This window comes from Centroberyx gerrardi, chromosome 1 (assembly GCF_048128805.1).
Source record: "Centroberyx gerrardi isolate f3 chromosome 1, fCenGer3.hap1.cur.20231027, whole genome shotgun sequence".
Lineage (NCBI taxonomy): Eukaryota > Metazoa > Chordata > Actinopteri > Beryciformes > Berycidae > Centroberyx > Centroberyx gerrardi.
The window spans coordinates 36,063,309-36,089,419 of NC_135997.1; the positions used below are offsets into that span (position 1 = coordinate 36,063,309).

Sequence of the window (26,111 nt, forward strand, 5' to 3'; positions counted from 1 at the left end):
ATGCATATGGCATTATCAATGACTACGTTTACATGGACTGCAGTAATCCGACTATTGACCTTATTCTAAATAAGACAATATTTCGATTAAGGTGTTTACATGAGTTGCTTATAGAATATTCCATTCATATTCCCGTTTACATGCTACAGAGCATAGTCCGATTAATGACTGAAGACACACGCCCCATTACGTCCCTATGTCCTACGTCGGAGTTTCCCTCCAGAATTTAACCTGAAACCCTTTCTGTCATGTTGCTACCGTGGTAGGGACAAAATGTTGGGACTTCGCAACACTCGCTGGAAGCTAGAGCGTCGTCAAGCAGTTGGATTGCCGTACGTGTCGCAAAATGCTGCGAAAACTCAGATAGGACGTCATAGTGCGATTAAGGTGTTTACATGTCTACAATGCACTTCAATAATGCGACTAAGATCGGAATACTCCACACGTCTTAATTCGACTACTGCTTACTCCAACTATGACCTTATTCGGGTTAAGGTAATCAGAAAATGCTGTTTACATGGCAGTGTCTTATTCAGAGTATTGTCTTAATCGGGTTAATATCGGAATATTGCAATCCATGTAAACGTGCTCAATGTATGAGACTGAATGTGGCATTTAGCCTATAGGCGAGAGGCCATCTCTTAGTCAAAGACGCCCTCTAGAGGCCATCTCACGAAGCGACATCTCACTAAGCGTTACCTGACTGACTGACTGACTGACTGACTGCCTGCCTGACCTGAATTTGCCTCGTGATGCCCTCGGCCGAACCATGGGAAAAATAACTTGAAGAGAGCTTTAAAGACAAGATATAGGTTAGTGTGTGCCTTGATGACACCCTGCTGTTCAAGTCTGTTGCCTTGCTTTAGCAAACTTTCTGAATGCAATAAAAAGTACAGCTGGTGTCTGACTAACCCCGCTCTACACTGGACGCGTCACATCAGCCAGCACACGAGTCCTGTCTTTGTGTCTACACTGGTTCTGTTTTAGTTGCGTTTTCAAAAGCGTGAAATCAAGAACAAAGCCTCAAAATACACAAGCAGAAATCATACACCACTGATATGGGTAAATAAGCCTAGTTCCTATGCAGGCTATTTATAATCAACACTAAAGTCATTGAATACTTTCACCAGCCAAGCAAAAACGCCAATAGACCGCATCAGCATTACAGCTGAAGTCTGCATCCACAGCAAATCTAATAACCTAATGTAGCCTACATAGAGTAAAAAAACACGATACTTCAAAAATCCATCTTTGTAATAAAAGCAGTGTCTGTGTATTTATTTCTAAAATACAATGTATACAGGGGGAAACGGAAGCGTACCCATTAGCCTACTTTATTATATAAAATATTACATCGCCAAATGCACTTGAGTAAGCAAACGTCAAAAAGAACTGGTGGCGCAATCCCAACATTTGGTGGCGCAACATTTTGCAACACATTTTTGCTATAAACGGCAGTGGCCTATATGTGTACATTTGTTATTAAAAGTACATAAAAAAGCTTTGAAAGCAGAAATAAGGTGCAACATTTTATTTAATAATAAAGTATATTTTTTTCTTTTGAGCATAAAGTGCATAACAAGTCAATGTGCAAACGGTATACAGTATTTTCCTGAGAAGTCTCCCCTTAAAAGAAATCCCCCTGAGCACCACAAGGTTCCTCAGGAAGGCTGGGTATCATTAGGATTTTATCGATTCCGGTGCCATTTTCGATTCTTCTTATCGATCCGATTCTTTAGCGATTCCGTTATCGATTCCTACTGTATACATTTTCAGGAGTAAAAGATTACATGCAGATGTAGGGGAGTTAACTTTGTTTTATTACTCAACTTTACTTTTATTACTACTATAGACATTGCTGTGTAGAATTACTCCTGTCTCAGAATTACTTTTCAAAACAGCTAAGGCGCACTTGGTATAATGCCTTAGTGAACAAAATACAGGAGGAAGTGAAAAATAAGTAATTGGAGGTCAACATCACAGAACGAAAACAAAATATTTGCCACTGACTATTTACCACTTTATTTAGTCGTTCAAGCGTGCACTACCTGTAATTACAATATTTCTGACGGCACTTGAAGGCAGCACCTGCTTGCTATTTTCGTGAATGAGGTGCAGAACAAGTGCGGCAAATCTAGGAGATAATGACGTAAATATTAGACTTTTGGACTCACCATGCAATAATTTGCCTTCAGAAGACTTGGATTGAGCTGTTTGGAGAAATTGTATGGCCTTTTCATTTGCCGTTTTTGGAACTCTAGAGAAATGGTATCCAGCAGCTTGTTGTTTTGAAGAAGGCTGCCACGGAGCTGCGCTAACAAACTTGCTGTGTGTTACATATGGACTTAACTTTACCGGTGTTTCGACTGACATGAGGGTACGTGACCCGCCTTGTCACTTACCTCACATTTCCTATAGCCTACCTGTTAGCCTATATGGTATTGAATATTAGGAAATAACCAGTATGAATAACATTTATTAAATGTCAAATATTTATACATATTTGTTAATAGTGTTTTGTATTTATATAACACTGCACTGTGCACAGAATGGAATGTAATGTATGGATGGCGGGATAAACCAGTTGGAGATTGGAGAAGTTTATACCGTTAATTAAATTTCATTGGAATTTAGTCAATAATTACATTGTGTGTGTACTGTGTGTGTAGCCCATTTGACCCACACCCGCCCGACCCGTTCTCAATATTATCTTCAGTTGTCCCTAAACCACCCCACCCGCGGATAAACCTGCGGAACCCGCGGAACCCGCGGGTTTCGGATTGACCCGCACATCACTAGTTTGCATCCTGTTCAGAGTTTCCGTTATATACATTTTGCAGTGGCGGCCCGCCGCTGCAAAATTATTGCCGCCGCTGCTTCAGAATTTTATGAAATGTCATGAAGTCGCAATTACACGACTCTGCAGAGGGCTTTTAATTTGAAACGACGGATACAGGAAGTGGCAACACGTGGCGACATCTGGCCGAGGTGAGAGGGAGAGAGAGAAAGAAGAGAAAGAAGAGAGCGAAAGGTAGATTAAGGCTGCGTTCACTCATAGCGTTTTTTGATGTGGAAAAAGTGCTGCCTGGAGCGCTTTTTGTGAGGAGAAATAAAAAGTGGCTCACTAACCAGCTGGTTAGCACTTCTAGCAGACAAAGCAGTGTTGTGCAACAAGCAAAGGCTTACCAGATTTTTCCAATACATGTCCAGTATAATCCATACTGCCTTTATGATCGCTGTTGCAGTAACGGAAATTCACTTATTACAACGTCCAATTTCTCCACCGGCACTTTCACTTTCTCCATATCTGTTGTTGCTATGGGAAACGGCCAGCGTCTCTGTCATCGTGATTGGTCGGCTGGGAAAAAGTGGTTCGCGTCACCCGGCGCTTTTCTGAAAAGTTGAACATTTCTCAACTTTTGAAAGCGCTCCGCTCTGACGAAAAACGCCGCTGCAGCGCTTTTCGGGAGCGGCCGCCTTTTGTGCGCCTTGCGGCTGCTTCCCATTACTTTTGATGAGAAAAGGGCGCTGGCAGTTGGGGAAAAAACGTTGTGTGTGAACGCAGCCATAAATGTTGGTAAAATAATTGTATTAAAATATTCCTGATTCCATTTTCAGATTAGTTTGTTAAAATATTTCTCCAAGAAGAGAAAGATGCCTGGTGTCGATGAGGAAGATAGTCAGGTAACGTTACTTTAGCTAGGGAGGGGCTCAAGGTTCTTAGCTATGCCCCGAAGTTTTGAAGGGAAAGAAATGCCTCCTGGTTCTAAAATATGTAACGTTAGTGGTGGCTACTACAATATTTTAATGTTCTTACTGGTTGCGTGATCAAATATTTGTGATGTGAGAGAATTATCTAACATTACTCATTCTCAAATGTAACCTTATTAGACACGTAGACAGGCAGGAGTAGTGGAGGCGAGCGAAGCAGGAGAGCAGAGTGAAGCAGGAGAGAGGGCAGAAAGTGAGGAGAGTGGAGTATGTTCTAAAGTTTGTTTTGCAGTCAAGTGTCACTTTATTTCATATTTTTTAATTACCTATTGATATTCACTCCGACCGCCGGCGTACTACGTGCTCGCACCACCCAGGTACAACAAAACTAAGGGTGCTCCGATCGATCGGCCACCGATCGTTATCGGCCGTTATTCGTTCTAAATAGTTTGATCGGTGGTCTCTATAAAGGCCGATCAGATGAGGCAAAACACGCGAGACAATTTGTGCCGCTAAAATGGCTTCACCGGTCTGGCAGTTCTACCAGGTGTCTGAAAAAGACAATAAATTTGCAAAAATGTTAGGGAGAGACGAGTTGGGAAGAGATCCAAACAGAAGTAGTCTCTTTGTGCAGTCTGTCTCTCGCTCTCTCTCTCTGTCTCTCGCGCTCTCCCTCTGTGTGTGTGTGTGTGTGTGTGTGTGTGTGTGTGTGTGTGTGTGTGTGTCGCGCTCTCTCGCTCTGTCTCGCTCACTCTCTGTCTCTCGCTCACTCTCTCCGGACCCTTCTGTTTGCCTCCCATTGCACACGCGGGCGTGAGGGATTTTTTTTTTTCCATGCCAAGAAGTCGACCGGCTGAATTTCCCAAAAAGAAGAACTAAGGGTTATGAACGTTATTTGGAATACAGCTGGGTTTCCGAGACTAGCAGATTAGCTGTATATAGGCTACTGTAGGTGCTAGTCAGTATCCACTGAGTGGATGGAAAATGTTAATATTTACTTTTTAACTCTGACTCTGAATGTTTGCTCCCTCAGTCCAGATTAATATTGAAAAATATTTTGTTATGTTGCAGTTTTTATAGTTTCTAAAGTTGGAGTAAATTGATAAAGGCCCTGTGTTTTCCGTCTATTGGAATTGATTTTTGTTACTTCAGTAGGCCTATATATAATTTATTGTTCTAACTTGGTGTGTTGTGCACATTTAGCTTTTATTCTAATTTTTATTTTATAAAAATGTATTTATTTTATTCCACAGGAAAGCTATATTTGTTAAGCTCTAAGCTGCTCCCAATAACCATGCGTAGGCTGCTATGGTTTAAGTTGTGTCTCTAAGAGAGAGAGGGGAATATGTTGCACGTTGCCTGCCAATAAACAGTTGTCAATTCATGATACTTTCTCATCTCTTAATTTTAATACTCAGTGATGTAAATAGGTTTTCAATGTAGTGAGACCCTGGGACCCACAGGTGGTAATTTGAGTGGGTCCCAGGAAAATTGAGTGGGTCCCCAATAATATATTTTTTTTTTAACAGCAAAAGCACAATTTTTCTGTTTGTATTTTTAAGTTAATTTTACCTACTCCTATTTAGATATTTGATTGCAATGTTACACAGCTCTGGTTACACATTTCTTTATTCTAGTATATCTTTAATTGTACGTACAGTTTTTGTTTTATTTCACACTTGCTTTGGCAATGTAAACGTATGTTTCCCATGCCAATAAAGCCCCTTTGAATTGAATTGAGAGAGAGAGAGAGAGCGAGCCCAGCAGCCTGTGTGACACAGAGCTTCAGGAGAAAGCGAGGAGCATAAAACATTGTGCTTTTTTCCACGCATGAAAAAAAAACAACCGAGCCCGACCGAGGCAGACATACAGTTGTAACAGTCGCAAATATGCCTACTATGCTTTTGGAACATTGTTTGGTTGCAGTAACAGATTAAGTCACTGGGTGGCGCTCCTTGTTTTTTACTGGGACTGAGTTACAGCAACAGGTTGAGTAGGTTACTACCAACTACTCCCAGTCTACCCAATACTGACGTCGTCTCGCTCTGTCATGCTATCCAGGAGTAACGTTAGCCTACTTCCCTAAAGCTAACAAGCACAAAGCTAATGTAGAAAGACACAACCAAGCGCGTTACAGTCTCGGGTCCCGTCGGGTTCGGGTCGGGTTGCAGACCTCTAATGTGTAGTAAATGAAACGACTAGTTAGTGAAATCAAAGTCCTATGTTGCAAACAGAATGGGCATTTTTATCTTGTGGCCATCCACAATGATATGAATCGATTTGAAGAAACATAGGGGCTGACGCACAGACATGTCAGTCATGGCTTTTTTTCCCCGAATAATAACGAGCAACTTCGGGTAGAAGAAATATCTGTTTCCATCGCATTAGCCTATCTGTGCTTTCCCGAATAACGTATTCGGATTCGGGTACATCCCTACCTGCAACAGTTTGTTGGCCAGCAATATGTTTGATCTTTTTCTTTGGTGGCATTTTAAAAGGTTTTCCTTTCACTCATTGAGACTGAACAGCAGATATGTGCGAGATATATGCGGTGAGAAAATCGCGGCCGGTGGAATTTCTTTTTTCAACACAGCGCGTCCCCTGGACAGTAAAGCATCGTCGGGTCATCATCGACATGAGTGAATACAGCATCCACGTGAGTTTATTTACCAATTTGTAGCCTTGTTGAAATGAAATCTGTACGGTGAAAGTAGCATTGGATGCAGGCCCAGCAAGGGCATTAAGTCTCTCCCGCGATGATTGAGACTATTTTCTAGGAAAAAATAGGGTGCGTCCCCTGGACGCGTCGATAGTGAGTTTACTGCGTCCTTTCGGATTTTAACGCGTCAGAGACGCAGGACGCGCACCTATTTACATCACTGAATACTTAATATACAATGTTGTTAAGAATAGTTAAATAAATAAATAATGCTACACGATGAATAGAAGGCTTCAAATAGACCCCGTGATCGGTATCGGCCGATACTGCTTCCAGCGATCGGTGATCGGCCCCAAAAATCCTGATCGGAGCACCCTTAAACAAAACCCTTTCTCCCCGCTGCTAAAAAAAAATCCTAGAGAAAACACTGCTGTTAACAGAGACTGCACGTTTGGAGCAAATTGTGGAATGATTAGTTTCACATTTTTTCACACCGAGTTGGATTGAGTAAAATGCTGCTGGTCTGTGCTTCTCCACTTGACAGACATGATTTGATGTGACATCAGGCGCATTAGAGATCGATTTAGATCAAGTGGCCATCTGACGAAGCGTAGATGGCTGGATTACAAAGTTGATGTGACAGTCCCATTACAGTCATTAGCATAGTTTTTGGTGTTTCTGTCTGTATCAGGCAAAAGAGTACAGTAAAAATGTATATTAAAAATTGTTTTGCCTAAGAATCATGAACTCAATTCTAAGCAAGAAAATCAAGATTCTCATTTTATCCAGAATCGTGTAGCCCTACTTTGCAATAAAAAAGGCGTTCTTTAATGTCGTTGTTTGCGCTTTATATTAAAGAAGGTACTGGTTCAGGCACTGTTTCCACACCAGTACAGCTTTAAAAGTATCGTTTTAGCACCTGTATCGGATAAAATCAAAATGATACCGATCCCTACTAGGGATGTTAATGATTAATCGACGATCGATTAACCATCAATTTGATCGATCAAGCATATATTAGGCTAATCGATAATGTACGTTATGTGCTATTTCTCATTTTTTTCGGAAATGACTTACCGCCACAAGGGCGCAATTTAACTCACCGCCTATACAGAGGAAGAAGAAAGCCAAGCAAGCGGGCGGAAGCATTACACCGGAAAAGACAACAGTGTTCATTGTAAACATTGTAATACAAAGTTGAAATACAGCACCTCTACAAGCACAATGAAAGAGAATGCATTCCCCCGGCTGGCGAAGTTGGCGCGACACTATTTGTGCCTCCCGACCCGGGACAGCTGTTCCCCCAGAGCGTGTGTTTCAGGATGGACTGACTGTCACCAAACTGCGCACTGGACTCATCCACTCATCCAGTAGATACGCTCTTATTCTTAAATAAACCAGTGGATTGTCGTGCCATTGTTTCCAATACATAAACTGTGGCAGCGCCACAATATCGGCACGGCCGGCACAACATAAACAGTTAATCAATGTATAGAAATTGATCTAAATCGCTCTGTAATGCGTCTAATGTGCGCATCACGTCATGTCCGTCATTTGGCGATGCAGTAGCTCTGTACTCAACCTGACAGTCCGTCTCCCGTTCTGAAAACGTTAAAGAGTAACTTGATACTTTTCAATCGGACAATTCTAACGCTGCTCAACACTCAGAAAGTTAACATGAGTGCAGTGCAGAGACTTCATTGCATATTCCGCCAGTTGGGTTCCGTTGGACACAATGTAAAGACAATTTAAAATAATTAACCCTAAAGAAAGTACATTTTCAGCCTGTGGGAAACACTGACATCTGTTGTCAGGGGTCCCGACTCTTTTGAATTATGCTTGGTTGAGTAACTTGTTGAGTAGGCCTAAACACAGGTGTAAAAACACGCATTTTGTATTTTCTATTTTCTATGTCAAAAGCTGTTTTTTACATAATGATTAATCGATTAATTGGTCATTAACGTGACCGATGATCGATTAAGGAAATTTCTGAAAATCTGCATCCCTAATCCCTACTCATTAGATCTGGCCAATCGCTGCAGAGTTGGGCGGCATGTTCGGAAGTCTCTATTTGGAGATTCACATTTTCAAACTGCACCCCCCCCCCCATGATTTTATGTCACATCAAATCATGTCTGTCATGTGGAGAAGCAGAAACCAGCAGCATTTTACTCAATCCAACTCTGTGTGAAAAAATGATCAAAAAATGAATTGTGGAAACAAATCATTCCACAATTTGCTCCCCCACCCACCACCACCAACAGAAGCCCCATCCGAACTTTAGAACACTTTGGAAACCCTCTCAGATCTAAGCCCCCCCACCCCTCTTTGGGAATCCTTTGGGAAGCACTGCTTTAACAATAATTATTAACTAGCCATGATCAATCATCTGATCAGACATGACCCAATTTCCCCTTGGGGATCATTAAGCTTTCATCTCTCATCTCACAAGACCTTTATCTCCACTTGCCCCTTTTAGACTAACAATTCCTATTGCATGAAATCACGGCCTAAGCAACAGCGTCACTGCCACGCCCCCATTTACAAGAAAGACACAGCTGAAGAGGAGCAATTTCAGGATACTTGGCTGACATAGCTGCTGTATGGAGCTAATTAACAACATAGCTCACGTGGCATTGTCAATAAGTCACAATGTTTATTTACCAAACATGGTGTGACTTCTGTTGCACTGAATAACGTTGGGGTTGCGCGCATTACGAAAGCATTTAAACGTTTCCCCTCACAGCAGAGTTAACCCCCATTTAATTAACCTGTTGTTGACAACAGATTGGTAGCTAATGTTACCTAGCTAATTTACTAGCCGACACAAGATGAGCACATAAGTGTCTGCATTTGGCACTTACAGAATGAGTCTCTGGCTGCCTGGCTAAATGTAGAGCACTATGACATCTCCAGGCGTTGTTAACGTTTCAACGTTTCGTTGTTAACATTAGCTAATGTTAGCTACACAACTCCATCATGACGCACGTTGTTTTGCCAATGTATGCCAATATCAAAGGCTAAGTTGTCATGCATCCATTAAAAGTATAGTCTACATTTTGATCATTGCTTGACAGACACAGCCAGCATTGCTAGCTACATTAGCAAATCAACCACTTAACTAGCCATAAAGCTAACGCACCGTAGTTGGCTTATATTAGCTATGATAACGTTAGCCAACTTATATCGACCAACTTACCTGTGCCGTCTTAACTTTTACGCCACTGTGAATTCGTCTTGTGTTAAAAATGTCGGTTTTAATGTTTGCTTTGAAGATGTCTGCTGTGCTTTAGAAAAGACGTTGACTACTGTAGTAGTAAGCAAGCATTGGTTAGCCACTTCAGGAGACTAGTATTTAGCAAGCAGTCTCCGTGTAAAATGGCAGACTCTCCTGGTCTGCTACCATTCGACTAGCGCACAGGGGCGAGACTGGTAGGGAATCAACATTCAAGGTATTATTTGACTCAACTCAGATTCAAAATGTTATATTTAGAATTTCATGTTTCAACGGAAATAGTTTCTGTCACAGGCAATTTTTCTGCTATTTCGAGCGCTTACTGAAGGCAGTGTGTGTGCAAGTGACAGTTTCCGAAAGTGCAAAGTGGTACGGTCCGCAAAAAGGAACCTGCTGTAGTCATTTCCTATGTCACTGCATACCACCGAAATAGCACGCAAGAAAGGCTAGAGGGTCTTGGCAGTATATATCATATCCATTCACAGATAGAGACGCAGAAGTTATAAACATATTTTCCTCGATAGAGGTCTACAGATACAACACCTTTTACAGCTTTTTGTTTCGTTATCTAGCCCTGGGCTGTTCGAAACCGAGGCTCTCTGCAGCGTGCTTTTGCATTCAGACAGAGGCAGACGCAAAGGTTTTGGACATGGCTGACTTTTAAGTTACCTAATTAATGTACCTTATTGTTGTTTCTCCTTCCAGCCACCAATATCAGCGTTGTTAGTCGCAATACAAACTCCGGACCACAAGAGGCAGGCGTGCATGCCAAGAAGTTGGCTGAACATTGGAGCGATATTGGGGCTAGTTGTCCCAACGTACACACACCTACTGTATTTAAATTATTTTGTAGTTAAATGGATTACTTTGAAGAGGATTTGGTGGCTGCATTGCGACAAGTTGTTACGGATGGAAATTGGCAGTGTATAGGGAAGACATCGGAGTTTGGCTTGCCATGCACAAAGTAAATAACATTAGTTTGCCATAAGGGTAACGTCACGACTCTACCTTTGCTGTATTTTCAACCTGTTTGTTCACCTGTTTTGTTCCAGGCTGTTCTCCGACGATGGAGAGCATATTGTCCTCGTACACACTGAGGATGATAGATACTGGGCAATGGATTCCTCCTGTCCCCATGAAGGTGTTTTCTAATTCTTCAGTGTGTAGGCTTGTTGTAGCTGCGGTGAAGATGCCATACAACGATCTGATCACAGTCCATATTCTGTCAATGTGCAGGTGGCCCTCTGGAGCTGGGAGACATTGAAGATCTAGGAAATGGAAAGATGGCACTTGTCTGTCCATGGCATCACTTTGATTTCTGTCTGGAGACAGGCACCTCCTCCACGGGACTTAAGGTAGATTACAAACAGGGATAATCAGGAGCATTCACATGCAAGTAAGCAATTATATCTGTGATTGTTGTTTTATGTTGTTTTTCACCATTTTCAGAACCATGTCTACGAGGTCAGAGTTGTCCAGGGTGAAGTGTATGTCAACACACAAAATGAACTGTCCTTGACCCCTGTTTCTGTGACAAATACAACATCCCCAGGTAAGGCACAGGCAGGGGTGATGTCTTTTCCTCCTAGTCGTTTTTTTAATATTTGTTTGTATGCCCTGGACTTCTGTGTCCAAGACAGGCGGAACCGATCAGCTCTGTAGACATCAATGCAAAATAAAGAGTATGGCCACCCACCATCATTCCAATGTAAGCCTTGTGTAGTTCTGCAATAATAGTAGAATCAGAATCAGATTTATTTTCGCCAGGTACATTTTCACATACTAAGAATTTGACTTGGTGAGGTTGGTGCAGTGCAATATACAGGCATTTAGACAGACAAGCAAGCAGCAATTAAGCTTTACAAATTTAATTTAAATATCAAATGTCAGACAAAGAAGAAAAGAAATAAGAGATTCCTGAAAATATATACAGTATATGCAATAAGTTGGGCTTTTTACAAGGGCTCAGTAGTAATTTGCATTTATTGTCTGACCAAAGTACCAAATATGAATAAATAGTGGCACTATACAGGGAATACAAATATGATGGATACAACTATGTATTTACAGATGTACAATTTGTATGGAATTGTGCTCAGAGATTCAGTCCAGAGTCAGTGAAAGACTCCACTGCCATGGGGAAGAGACTGTTGTGGTGCCGTGAGGTTCTGGTCTTGATTGACCGCAGTCTCTTGCCAGAGGGGAGTCTCTCAAAGATGAGATGACTAGGGTGAGAAGGGTCAGCCATGATCTTCTCTGCCCGCTTCCTGGCCCTGGAGGCGTACAGTTCTTGGAGAGAAGGCAGGCTGCAGCCAATCACTTTCTAGTAGTACAGAGTTTCCACAACTCCTCTACTTTCTAGAATATAGTATTGGAATTTAGAGAGGTGTCGGCTAAGTCACAGAATATCAGCAAAGTTTATAGATGCATTACTTGACATGAATCTATTCTAGTACATTTTGCAGCTTGTTTTCCCCAAATTCATTGCATTTGATGGTCGTTAACAAGTTTTTTCACCTTCATTGACCATTCTTCCACAGCAGAGCTAATAGGCTTTACTAGAGTTTACAATCAAATTAAAGCGTATAGCAAAAAAAAAAGAAAGCTTTTAGTACGCAGGATTGAAAACTGTTTTTTAATTTGCAACCATATCCCTGCTAATAAGTCATGTCTCTAGGTAACTAGAGTTAAAAAAAAAGCTATACATTTTTTGCTTTGGTGGCTGTGTAACGAATCAGCCCTAGCTAGTCCGTGTTCACGCTGTAGTGGAAACCAGACTATTTATTAGTTTGGAATTTTTATAAGCTGAAAAACCACAATAAGCATGCCAAGAAGGTTTTTACATTTATAGGCCAAGAAAGATCTCATTCATTGTAGCGGATGGATGGTCATGGACATGCCACTGGGTCCATGCTGGGAACCCTGGAATAAGACTTGATATAATTGAGGGCACCATCATTTAACAAAATTCTGGGTCTAGCAAGTTTTTGTTATTCAGTGGATGTGTGATGCTTTGTGTTTGAGGTAAACCATCTACAGATGTCGTCAAGCTTTCCCCTTCTGAAAACACGCTATGCTTTTGGGCTACGAAGATCCTCTGTACTCCGGATCCAAAAGATAAGGCAAGTGGTCCAGAGCTCCTTAATTTAGATGCTACACTCAAGTGCTCAAACTGACAGGTCATATCTGTCAGCAATATTCCACTTAGTTTTAACATGGGGGTTGTTTGGCACTTGACGCAATGAAAACTATAATATAAACTACTCACCAAGATCGGATGCAGCGGGGACAAGTTTGTAGCCTTTGGATTTTTACTTCCCATTCATTTGAATAAGGCCACGAAAATAGTCTCAAAACTTACATTTAGCACGTCTGTGAACATATTCAACAATATATCCCGCTACTGTGATTTTCAATTGACTGTGGGTCCGACGTTTTAGAACATCATTTTGCCGAATAGCATTTTTATGGATAAAAGAGAACATAGCAGAGAGATACCATTTAGGAGAGATAGATTCTGTTTGGGAGACCGGATCTAGAAATGCAAAATGACAATGGACCCAGGACTGCTTTGTTGTCTTAAAAGCGGGATATGTTGTTGAATATGTTCAAAAACATTAAGGGCTATTTTCGTAGCCTCAATCAAATGAATGGGAAGTAAAAATCTGAACGCTACAAACTCGTCCCAGCTGCATCTGATCTTGGTGAGTTGTTTATATTCTGGTTTTCATGGTGGTCAAGTGCCAAGTAACCCCCATGTTAAGACTAAGTGGAATATTGCTTCAAATATGATGATGGAAAATGGAATCCTTTTTGGTACACCTGCATCTACTAGCCAGCTGTAACCCTTACCTATTTCAGGTTAATTTGACATTAGAGGTTCAGGAGAGGTGGAAGTCAGGGGAGATAACAGAGGTGGGCCAGGCCATTCCTCCACACCAGCCCAGCAGGAAAGAGGACCTAACAGTGCTTCAACCTGGCAAAATCAAACGTGGCAAAGGAGGCACACAGGTACGCATGAAGACAGCTTCAACCGCAGCGTCAGCTTGCCACGATTATTGTATCTCTGATGTTACCACAAACTAATAAAAATTATAATTCACTTTGAAGCTGATTTGATTGTGTATGTGTACAGGCTAGCCGGATAGCGCTGCTCCACTCCTTGGCTAACATAGAGCAGTGGGCTATTGACTTGTCCTGGGATGTCATCGCCAGGTTCTCAACCTTCAGTCTGCACACTGGGGATCCACTGCCCCGGCAGTTCTTCAGCGATTTTGTTAAAGTGGCTGGAGATGAAGCTAAGGTTTTTATTTCACCTGTAGACAATTCATAATAAACTCTATGTGAGCGATTATACATGTTTTCCCTGTTCTGCTCATACTAATTTATATACTCTGTTCCACAGCATTATCACTTGTTGGAGAAAAGAATCACAGAACTGGGCAGCTTCTTTGGTGCGTTACCTGTACACAATGGTAAGTACAACAGACAAAATAAAGGAAACATTAGTGATAGGGTGGCAGTCTATCACAAGCTGCCAGAGCAGCTTCATTTAACCTTGGCATAGATTCTACAAGTGGTCTTAATTCTATATATTATGTAGTTTGTATTCCTAATTTACGAAGGGGTTTTCCTTCATTTTGGCATTTACCTGTAGCTCTGACATAATGATGGTTGGTAAGAGGATTCTATGGAAGGATTGCATTCAGTTGGTAACCTACTGTTGCTCACATAGGACTCTGGCAGTCAGCAACTGACACCTCCCATGACCTTCTGGCAAGGCTTGCTATTGTGCACATGGTTCATGAAGCCAGGTAAAGTTGAACTTATTACTGCATACACTGTTACATGAATGGAACTTTATTAGTTGTTTATTGTATTATTTGTTCCCTTTTACTCTATTTCATAGTTACCTCTGACTGACCTCTAAAATAAGTAAAAACATCTGTAGATGCCAAATATGGAATTGGACCTAGTCTGTGTATATGCGTGTTGTCCAGGGGTTTGGACGTCCACCCTCAGACCCTGTCCCGCTTTGCTGTGCAGGATGACCAGGCCTCTGTGAATGTTCTGGAGGTCATCTACAGAGATGAGATCACACATGTAGCAGCAGGACTCAAGTGGTTCACCTACATCTGCTCAGAGGAAGGACGGGTATGATCACCAAGAACCTCTTAAACATATCCTGATGCTGGATCTCTTGACTGTCTCCATTTAGTTTGGTGCCTTTCTGTTGATGACCAAGTACGAACAAAATGCATAGCTTGTATTTGTTTCTGCATTTGCAGGATTGCTTGTCAACTTTCCACGACTTGGTGAAGCAGCACTTCAAAGGATACTTGAAGCCCCCATTTAACACAGAAGGAAGGAAGACAGCAGGGATGACAGAGGAGGTATGTTTGAAAAAGAAGTGCAAATGCACATTCGTATTGGTGAGGTGCTCGCTGACAGGAGCAGAATTAATCAAAATGAAAAACATCACTACACATTCATAGCTCCAATGCAACAACGTTTATTTTCCAAAAGGACAAGGTTATGTTTGCCAATGGTATGGTAACATTATCACTCCAAGGATATCAGCACAATCCAACTCTCATATCTCTCCACTAGTGGTATGTTCCCCTTGTCAAGCCATCCAGTTGACAATGGCGCCAAGAAGAATGAGAACCTCCCGGGCAAGGCAACACCCACAACAGACACTTTTTACTCTGATGCATTTATACAAGGAAATTGGTAATGATGAATCAAATCGAAGTCGAAGTACATTGGTAATGCACCACCAGTGCCTCTTGCAAATCTTGGAAATGGTGTACTTTTGTGTAAATGTTTATGGAAATAAATTGCATTTTTGATGTTTGTTATGATGTTCCATGTTTCTGTGAATTATCACATTCATTTATCTCAAGTATTTTATGATTTATCAAATATAAATGTACACAGGGATGTCTTAAAACAGACAAGAGAGTCTAACTACAGTACATCCATTTAGATCATTTTATGGCTGCTGTGGTACACATCAAAGGAGTGTACATTGTAAGTTTTTTCTGATGTGCTTCAGTTCTGTCTTTGTTACTTAGAAACAGGCCTTCCTGTGTCTGATGGGGCATCTGGTTTATCAAACTCAGGTGCAGGTAGCCATTATAGAAGTCTGTTGCTGTGAGTCTTTTTTTCAGGACCACCGTCTTGAATCCTACCCAGCCATCCTGGAACACAGAACAAAATGTCTTTGATCCACAAAAGATTAACATAGTCTGAAGGAAAAATCCCCATCAGATCCGCTTACACTGTTAGATATCATCAATTTGTGATCTTTAATGCATTCCAGAGAGTTATTCTGTGATTGTAATTGACTTTTTTGGTGTAACCACTTTCCCTCAACCTTCCTCATCTACTTCAATTAGTAATTTCCTATGTTTTCCATAAAGCCTTCTGACCACCCTCAGAGATGGGGATTATTTGTGTTATATACAAGTAGGTGGAGAGAGCAATAAGTGATAGCGTAGTTTTTCCAGTCAAAAAAGTGAGAATGGAGAGAGAACAGTGCCATGGCATGTCGTGCCCATTTGTTAAAATTACCAAAGAATAATCAAGGAGGGCGTTCTATTTCAACACACTACCAACAGCAGATCGATGAAGATGCATTGCATTGTGGTCTGTTGAGGCTACAGTTAGTGGAGAAATTGGTTATCTCTGCTTCTTCTACGATGGATTTCTTCCTGTTTGATTGTTTAACATTGGTGCAAAATGGTGGTGCTAGAAAGAAGACTTTGCTCTTTGATTCTGAGGGACTGACACCAAAACCTGATGTTTACCATTGATGTTGAAAAATGATCTGCCATCAAACTCCATTGTAGCTGCGCTGGAAATCTCAACATGATGTTGCATTGTCTACATTTGGCCAGTTATCCACAGGAATAAGAAAAAACACACCACCACAACAAAATGGGCCCAGAAATAACCCTAACCCAATAGCCATTTTTTAAAGTGTTACTGTGTTTTAGGGTGTATTTTTCCTTTTAATGTACTGTACCTCTGACATTTTGGCATGTAGCAGATGTTCTTATCCAGAATGAATTCTTGTGGTATATGCAAAAAATGTTACATGGAATATCCATGTATCATCAACAAAGCAAGTAAACTAATTATAAAGATGTTTTAGGTACAAGTAAAGTAGTGGTGGGGTAAAGAGGGACAGAGGTGCTGGTATGGGAGAGGGGAAGTATTGAACAATAATTCAGAAATGTTTTACAGAGTTAGACAGACCTTACAGCAGACAGCCAAGGTGTTTGACTCTTTCTGATAGCTAATTGAGCCAGGGATTGGTTTCCTCCCTCGACCTGAAATCAACATGAGCAATCTATTACAACTCAAGATCATAATGATGGTAACAAGTGTGCTAGTGCCTTTTAGGTGCTCGGTGGCTATGCATTATTGGACTGGCACAATGCAACAGCAAATACACACATGCATGAACAAATCTCAATGCCATCTAGCATCTCATTGGGGCTAATCCTGTGCATACACCCTTACAGGCGCACCCACAAACTCTGCCAGCTCTGACATACACACAGAGCACGGCTCTTATGGAGGTGCTCTGTCTAGAGCAGTGGTTCTCAATCCTGGTCCCCAGGAACCATAGTACTGGTTTTCTATCCTTCCAGCTAGCTGTAGTTGCATTCACCTGGTGTCCCAGGTGTAAATCAGTCCTGATTAGATGGCTACAGTGAAAACCAGCAGGGCTCTGGGTCTTGAGGACCAAGATTGAGAACCACTGGTCTAGAGCAGTGGTTCTCAACGTGGGGTCCGGGGACCACCAGGGGTCCTTGAGGGAGTTCCAGGGGGTCCCCAGCAAATTGATGAATTGTTAAACTTCACCATTATTTCATTTACAAGAACTTAACACATTTAGAGAATGTAGAAGAATGACTGTTTTGATCATAGTTTCACTGTTATCTCTCTACCTACAATACAGATAGTCATGGAATTCTGGACAAAATCATATTTAATAATAAAAATATTCTCAGATTTGGGTTTGAGAGACAAAATCTTATCAAATGGGGGTCTGTGGCCCTAATGTGGAGCAAATTAGGGGTCCTTGATATGAAAAAGGTTGAGAACCACTGGTCTAGAGCATCAAATAAATTTGTAATTTTAACTGTTACCTGATAATGAAATCTGGCATTTTCCTACAAAATCCATAAGTTTTATTGTCCTGCCCATCCAAATGGTTCGTAAGGGAATCTGATGGCAGAGAAGAGCGTAGTATGGTTTACGGTAACATTTGACAGAGAGATTCAAAGAGAACAGTTAAGATCAGTCATTACCCGGGATCCAATGGCACGAAACAGATGATCAATTTGGTCACAAGTCTGTTCCTCCCACACCATCCAGCTCAAAGAAGTGTTAATTTTGGGTGCTGTTGGGGAAAATTACCTATAAGCTGCAAGAATTCCTTTTGTTATGAGTTTAATATGAGCATGTCTGTATATGAATGTAGCATGGTTCAAACCTACATACCTAAAGTAGCACCTGTCTGACTTTGCTCCCTTTTCTTTGCAATTCTTTCAGAAAGTGTCTTCAGTGTGTCAATCAGCTGTGATAAAGAATAAAAATCCAACTAATGGGTTACATCCTGTTACTCAAGTGCTAATCTTCTACTGGGTATGTTCAATGCACAGGGGACTCACCAGATGAGCACCCTTAGTGGCCAGAGCAGCTCCAAGCTCATCAGCAGTACAGTTCTCAGGAACCTGATAGACCTCCTGGTTGAGAATGGGACCCACATCAAACCTGGGGTGTAAAGACACATTTTATCAGTCCCTTTATATAGTAAGAAAAAGAGAGAAAGAACAGGGTGGATTTCCTCCTGGCTACCTGTGGGGGTGAACCTGCATGATGGTGACCCCTGTCACAATGTCTCCATGCAGGATAGTGTGGAAGACCGGGGCTGGACCTCGCCACCTCGGCAGCAGGCTGGGGTGGACATTCAAAATCCCACTGCAGCGAATGAGTGCGCACACACATATAGACATACACAAACACACACACACACTTAATGTCATTCATGACCTACACAAACCCAGTCTATGAAGTGGCACACTATGCATGCACATATTGTAGGACAGTGGTTCTCCACTATGGTCCATGGAGGTCCAAGACTCTGCAGGTTTTCATTCCAACCAAACACCACTGCTGCTCATTTCACTGGTTAGTTCCTCCTCTCTGGTTGAAGATATGATAATCAGTGAAATGAGCTGCTATAGTGTCTGTTTGGAATGAAAACCTGCAGACTGTTCCATGACACAGGATTGGACACCACTGTCCTAAAGGAAACATTGCTAGACAATGTCCAAAAATTGAAAGTTACTCACTATGGGAACTTATTGATTAGTCTCTCCTGGAGTAAACAACCAAAAGACACGACCACTCCAACATCAAACCGCCCATCAAGATCTGCAGTGGGCCAAGTGTGAACTGGAAGTTGGTTCTGGTGAGCAAACCTCTTCACTGGGACGTCACTGGAGAGAGTGACAACTTCGAGTGACTCCACAATCCTTTCAGTAGAATTCCTACAAAAACAACATGGAAGTTAGTTATTCTGCAGTGATTTTGCCCTATGGTGCAAACACTGTTCCCGCATAATGTTCCCATAGCCAAGACAATAATGCCCCCATACAAACTGCTAAACAAAGAGTAGTTTCATGAACACCAGGATGAAGTCAAATGCTTCCCATGGTCTCAATTATCACCTGGGCCCAGTTTTTCAAAACTTTTGACAGTAGCCTAATCAGATTGGATTAAATCTGAAAATTGGGGTTTTTCAGAAATGACAAATGTGATTCTGATCATTCAGCTTGGGATTTACATTGGGCAATCCAATTTTACCGTTAATGAACCTTAAAGGTTGTTTCTGTGTTTTTCAAAACTCAAAAGGCACAGATTGGGTTTACAGTGTTTTTATTCTTCTTTTTTATTGTTTTAACCTTCAACAACTTTCAAGATCGGAAATCACAGATAAACCCTTATGTAAAGCACTTTGATTTGCTTTTCTTTTATACTGTTTTAGTGTTCACTGGATATAAACAATTATATAACTATATATTTCAAATTCTGTATTTTCCCAAACTGTGATGGGAGGATGATGATTTATATTTTCCCTTAAACTTGAAGAACTGGACTCTAATGTCATCCATAAATTAGAGCCTACATGTAGCCTACACCTACCCCCTCCCACCCCACTCACTCTCATGTCAGTTGAACACTGGTGAAGTTTGTATGTCAATATAACACACAGTGAGCTAGCTGGCACGGCTTCATTTCAGCCTTCTCCAAAACAACTGGAGTGAATAAGAACTGTTTATTTAGAGTTTATTTATTTATTATTCTAAACTAATAAATTATGCATTTGTTTACTTTAATTTGTCCTTAAAATTCCTTTACACAAACTACTTTGGCAGCTAAAACAATTAATAGGCAGGTGAAAGTGTGAATTCGCTGCCATGTGTGGCTGGCTGATGGAATGGTTACTTTCAAGGCCTGCCTAGACCTAGATACTTGCCGTTTTCTCTTGATTGGGGGGAATCGTCACACCAAATGCTACCCAATTTAACGTTGCTTTGCTTATCGGCAAAATTACATATATCGTAAGACATGACCCAAGACCTTTTCTGAATCGTTAGGATCCGCTCTTCCATTCGGCATATATCCAATCCAAGCAAACCCTTATTTGAATAAAAAGTTAACTGTTATTATCATTAGAAGTGGTTCGCCTGTTACTGCCATAATCGTCTTCCACCAAAATAGCCTACCTGCTGGATGCTAGGAGTTTTAAGGATTCCACAGCAAAATCATCTGAGCCAAAAAACAGAAGCCTCCATGGTGGTCCTGATGTTGTTGAGTAATGTCTACAGAGCCTCTGCTGCTGGCTTTGACTTCTCGTACTCCATAGCCTCTGTATACAACAGTTGCGAACGCCTTGTAACATTTCCAGGGCAGCTCGTCTTGCCTTCACATTATTCCACATATTCAGAGCAGCTGTTGGTCCACCCATCCATTCGAAGGGATTGTAGCCCACCTCAAGATCACGGCAACGTTATCGTATTATCGTTATGATTATTAATACTTGTGGGCGCTGCCATGTTCATCATGACACAGTATACTTCCGGTTCGGACGCACAAGTACTTCCTTCTTCTTCTTTTTCTTCTTCTTCTACTTCTTCTTCTTCTTCTTCTATATTATTGGCAGATTGCAGCCAAATGCGAAGCATTACTGTCACCAACAGACAAAGGGGATTTTCTGTAGTGCTTCCTATTAGTAGAGGAACAAATCTCCAAAAAAGGCTTTAGTTTTTGAGATACCCCTACCCGAGGTAGAACAAAGCACAACCATGTTTTTTCATAACTTTAATATGTCTAGTTTTTGAAATGGATGGTTGTATAAAAATATTTTACTGCAAAATTTGTTTATTTGGTTGATGTTTGCATCCTCCCCAAAACCAAAAATAGTGAAAATTTAGGCTTCTCCTAAAGGGACAGCGTCTGCCTTATCACATGTATCTCTGGAAATAATGATCAGAATGTCACCACATTTAGACTGGATGTTCACAGACAGTTATTGCATACAATAAATCAAAGATTTCATCAATACCTTTGTCCATCTTTGAAATTTATACACTTAAACACACATGAATTATAGGCGGAAATTGAATAGGAAATTAAAAATCCAAAAGGTATGTATATATATGTCTGTCATTATTAAAGTAAGGAGACCAATCATTTAAAATGAAAGTATCCTGGAGACAGGTCTGCACTAGATGGTAGTTGGTGAGTATCTGGCTGTCAATGATGGGAGAGCTTGACTATAGACATGAATATATGTGCTGATAGTCCTGGCTAGTTATAGCTAGGTAACTACTACTAACCTTAGAGGATAACGATAACTGACGGCTCTCATCTTCACACAAAATGTTTTTCATGAGACTTAGCCAGATATCCATAATCTGTCATTTTCTTTGCCATTACATGATTAGTTATGTGGGTGAATTGATTGAACCGTTTTCTGTGGTTTTCAATACTTAAAAGCAGATCTTACCTTTTTTCTTCCACCTTTTTTGTGAGTATGTCAATAAAGCAGACACACTTTTAGCAGTCTTACTCTTCTCAAATGTATGGGACACTGTAGACAGAGGTCACTGACACCAGCTAAAACTAAAGCCCTGTGTGTGCACATTAAATCATTCCCCAAGAATGGAAATTGTAACCTTTATGTTAATTGTATCCTACTTAGGATAGTATGAAGAATATCACTTTATTTAATATATCCTATGGAGAAACTAGGTAAATCTTAAAAGTAGGAATGATAAATAGTAGGCTAAATGTCATCTGTATATCACTGATTTGAATGGAAAAACATTAGGCTATATATAATATGGAGGACCCCAGTGTATTTCTATAGTGTATATAATTGATTATTCATTTAGGATCCAATTTATGATTCATCTTTGATTTTTCCAATTCATTCAGTCAAATTTTTCAGTTAAATCATTTGGAAAATATTGTGTCATGCAGCCTGTTGGCTCATATTATCATCATACAGTATGTTGTCAGTGTTATTCAAAGAAAACATTAAAATATATAGAAAGAGTGTATTTAAAATTATAAAGAAATGTCTATTGAACCTGTTTGCATTAAAGTCCCACTGAAACGGAAGTTAGAGGTCTTTAGCTTCTGTACTGTGACCTATTTCCCAGTGAAACGGAATATTTGAGCGGTGTACAGTTACAAGAGGGATTTAAATCAAATCCTTCGCATTTGATTGGACCGCTAAACAGTGGGCGGGGCTTAGAGTTTCGCGCGATAGGGAGCTACAGAGAGAAACGGAGCTACAGAGGACTGTTGGCTCCACACACACCTCCCTCACCTGTTGTGTCATGATATTATTGGTTGAAATTGGTTATGGGCATGCTTACGTAAGCACACGGCATATTTTGTTTAACAGGAAGAAAACATGATTGGATTTTGATATAAGAATACAAAGAAATTTTTTTTTTTTTTTTTTTTTGGCATATATTGTTAAATAGGTGCACAATATGACCGGGGATGTGATCTAAAAGGGTTAAAAATGCATTTTTCATTTCATCTCGACTTTAAATGTATATAGAGAGCCTAAGCCCCTCCCCTTCCGGTGGACCACCATGGGACCTTATTTCGGAAAAAATATGTACGGTAGTCAACGGCGAGAGACAAATAATTGTTTGATCCCGTTTGAATTGTGCCATGAATTACACATATGATGTTTTGTCAATTTAAAAGATAATTTTGCAAGAAATTAGAAAGACTACACACCCAAAAGTCGCGCAAGTGACGTAACTTTCTCTCTCCACAAGCTACCCAGAGCCGCTGAAGCTCAGTCCCTCTCAGGGTTTCACACAAAACTAAACGTTACTTTACTGTTTTACGACAAACTGCGACTTTCTTGACTTGCAAAATTATCTTTTAAATTGACAAAACATCATATGTGTAATTCATGGCACAATTCAAACGGGATCAAACAATTATTTGTCTCTCGCCGTTGACTACCGTACATATTTTTTCCGAAATAAGATCCCATGGGGGACAGCGGAAGGGGAGGGACTTAGGCTCTCTATAGTTTTTGGCTTTAATCTATGGTTTGTGTCCTTCTCTTCACACATTTACACCAATAGGGCCCCATTGTATTTGTCTTAAGTGCTGGCTGCACTAGTTACCTGTTAGGGGCTGGTGAGATCAGAGGGTGAAGTGAATATACAAATAACCTACTTTTATGATAAGATAACAGTCTTTGGTACATATAAATGACATTTTTTGGTGATTGGTCTCCTTACTTTAATAATGACAGACATATATATACATACCTTTTGGATTTTTAATTTCCTATTCAATTTCCGCCTATAATTCATGTGTGTTTAAGTGTATAAATTTCAAAGATGGACAAAGGTATTGATGAAATCTTTGCTTTATTGTATGCAATAACTGTCTGTGAACATCCAGTCTAAATGTGGTGACATTCTGATCATTATTTCCAGAGATACATGTGATAAGGCAGACGCTGTCCCTTTAGGAGAAGCCTAAATTTTCACTATTTTTGGTTTTGGGGAGGATGCAAACATCAACCAAATAAACTAATTTTGCAGTAAAATATTTTTATACAACCATCCATTTCAAAAACTAGACATATTAAAGTTATGAAAAAACATGGTTGTGCTTTGTTCTACCTCGGGTAGGGGTATCTCAACTTTTAGGGGCCTTAGTTCCTCTACTATATAGTTCCTAGTTGTCATATAGAGATTGCTTATACACTTTCTTAGTTATCATATGTCTTAGTTTTCATTGTTCCTAAATATGAACAATCATGCAAAAAAGAAACCAAAACACTACTAAATAGGCCTATTACTAATTTGTGAGTATGTTAGCAATGTTAGCAATATTGAAGTAAAACTTTGGAAAACCATTTATAAGAAATTAGAAGCTATTTGCCTAGCAAATACTTACATTGTTGAATATTCAATTATGTACATGTTTGCGTTAATGAGAGATCCGTTTTAAGTTAAATTTTTAATGTATTTTGGAATTAATCCCTTTATCTACATTTTTTATTTCATTTATGTATTTTTATGTCTCAGCAAAACATATGAGAGATAGGATATTCTGTAGAGCAAAAGCTAACAAAGATCCCACTCAGCCCACCTTCAATTAACAATATACACTGGTACACATACTGACACATAGTACTATTACATCCAGGGGCGGAAATCACGGGGGGGACAGGGGGGTCCGGACCCCCCCTTCCTGGGACTAACAGAGAGTTGTCCCCCTCAATATATCATTGTAAACAAAACTATATAATTTTAAATAATATAATAATATGCATTGAAAGCACTTGTGCTAATTATAGACGCAAAACAATGCGTTTTTAAGTTTCGAAAGATTGAGTCCCTCTCTCATACGCCTCACAGTGGTTTGGTCCACTGCCTACCTGCCTCCCCGAACCCCCACACACACACATTAGCCCTCGGTACGAGTGTGTGTGGAGGATCTCTGGAAGTGTGTCAGTGGTGGCAGACCTCCAGTAAGAAGCTGCTTCGCAAAGGTTAACTTAAAACAAAGGATGTGTCGGACATTTTTCTTTACTTCTACCACTCAATAGAATAAAACACATTCACAATTGTAATCAGACTACATTTTGTTCCGTTACCTCGCGGTTGAATCTCGTGCGTCAGCGTGTTGGTACGGAGCCGCGTCTCCTAATGCATGTGTGTGTATGGAGGCAGGAGGTCTGTCCACAATTAAAATCCTCATAACTCACTGAATTTTCGACCGATTTTCAAGCGGTTTGGTTTGTTACAAATGCCAGACATGTATTTATGATACAGGATACTTGGTTAAATTAAAATGCGGGATTTCATACCAAAATACTTTATCTTTTGTAGATGGTAACAGTAATATTTCTATAATATAATATTTAAGATTAACTTACCCTATGTAATTAGGTTCTAAGTATATTATTTTTTTCTTACTGCATGTAAAATGGCTGCCACTATGTTATTTTGTTCATAATTTTGGAAATAAATGAAGACTTAATTAATAAAAAAGACATAATTACAACAAACATTATGTTAAATATAAGTAAGTTTCTGGCAGGCTTCATAGCGTTCTGGACTTTTACACATTGACAGCAAAACATTAGAGATCTGCTTTTTCGGGAAAACTAAATCTAATTAGGCATATATTAGCTTTAGTTCAGTTAATGGGTGTTGCATCTCACCTACTACTGTAAATAACCTGCATGCTGTGTGTGTGTGTGTGTGTGTGTGTGTCTATTTGTCAGCCAGCCAGGTCAGTTAAAATGGCAGAGAAAAGAAAAACAGACATCCGATCATTTTTCAGTGCAGCGAAACGCCAAGTAGAAAGACCCCAGTAATATCAAAGGCAATTTGATAAAATCTTCATAAGAAAGGAATGAAGTGCTTATGGAAATGTTTCATAATGGACCTCTATATACATTTAATACAACAGTACTTTTGGCGGCACCTTTGGTGTCCCCTTCAGGAAGTGCTCTTGAGAAATGTTTCTGTTTATTGTCCCCCCCAACAGTGAAATGAAATATCCGCCCTTGATTACATCCTAACTAATCCTCCTGTGCCTTAAATGACACAGAGGTTATTAACCTTTCACTACACCTTTGCAATGAATATAAAATCTTTTTTAACAACCCAATGTTACAACACTCCATATGTGCCAGGTGTTTGACCGATGAGTCACAAACTGTTTTCCTCACAAATAGCAAAGGCAAGGTTACAGCAAGGCTGACTAAATAGTAACTTAGCAACCGGGTCAAAGACCTACAACTCAACAGCCTGAACTCAGCTTTAAAGCTTTGGAATACCATTGTGAAAGAGAATGGGGACACATAAAAAAATTCAAGTCGCAATTTAGCATAAAGTTTACAAAAGTTATAAATCAGTTATG

General features: G+C 40.3%; 3 protein-coding genes across 9 annotated transcripts in view; 1 reads left to right on the plus strand and 2 right to left on the minus strand.

Annotated features, from left to right (window-relative positions):
• The window catches only part of celf1 (cugbp, Elav-like family member 1), a 54,034-nt gene extending 44,318 nt beyond the window's left edge, over positions 1-9,716 (minus strand). For all 7 annotated transcript variants that reach the window (XM_078289354.1, XM_078289289.1, XM_071907566.2 and 4 more), the window contains exon 1: positions 9,570-9,716. The gene's annotated coding sequence lies outside the window, so the exon portion shown is untranslated. The remainder of the gene's footprint in view (positions 1-9,569) is intronic.
• A 338-nt stretch (positions 9,717-10,054) lies between these two features.
• LOC139918197 (uncharacterized) lies at positions 10,055-15,471 on the plus strand. The gene is made up of 12 exons (XM_071907503.2): positions 10,055-10,569; positions 10,658-10,746; positions 10,842-10,960; positions 11,055-11,157; positions 12,630-12,727; positions 13,467-13,616; positions 13,741-13,908; positions 14,011-14,080; positions 14,341-14,419; positions 14,606-14,759; positions 14,894-14,998; positions 15,216-15,471. Exons 1-12 carry the CDS (start codon positions 10,463-10,465, stop codon positions 15,246-15,248), a joined length of 1,275 nt encoding a protein of 424 aa, XP_071763604.2. The 5' UTR covers positions 10,055-10,462; the 3' UTR covers positions 15,249-15,471.
• On the minus strand, positions 15,102-20,744 carry mtfmt (mitochondrial methionyl-tRNA formyltransferase). The gene is made up of 9 exons (XM_071907517.2): positions 20,414-20,744; positions 18,977-19,174; positions 18,480-18,602; positions 18,293-18,395; positions 18,123-18,198; positions 17,930-18,021; positions 17,768-17,846; positions 16,869-16,942; positions 15,102-15,808 (listed from the first exon to the last, which is right to left on the minus strand). The coding sequence occupies exons 1-9, from the start codon at positions 20,653-20,655 to the stop codon at positions 15,596-15,598; spliced, it is 1,200 nt and encodes a 399-aa protein (XP_071763618.2). The 5' UTR covers positions 20,656-20,744; the 3' UTR covers positions 15,102-15,595.
• Positions 20,745-26,111: the final 5,367 nt, after the last annotated feature.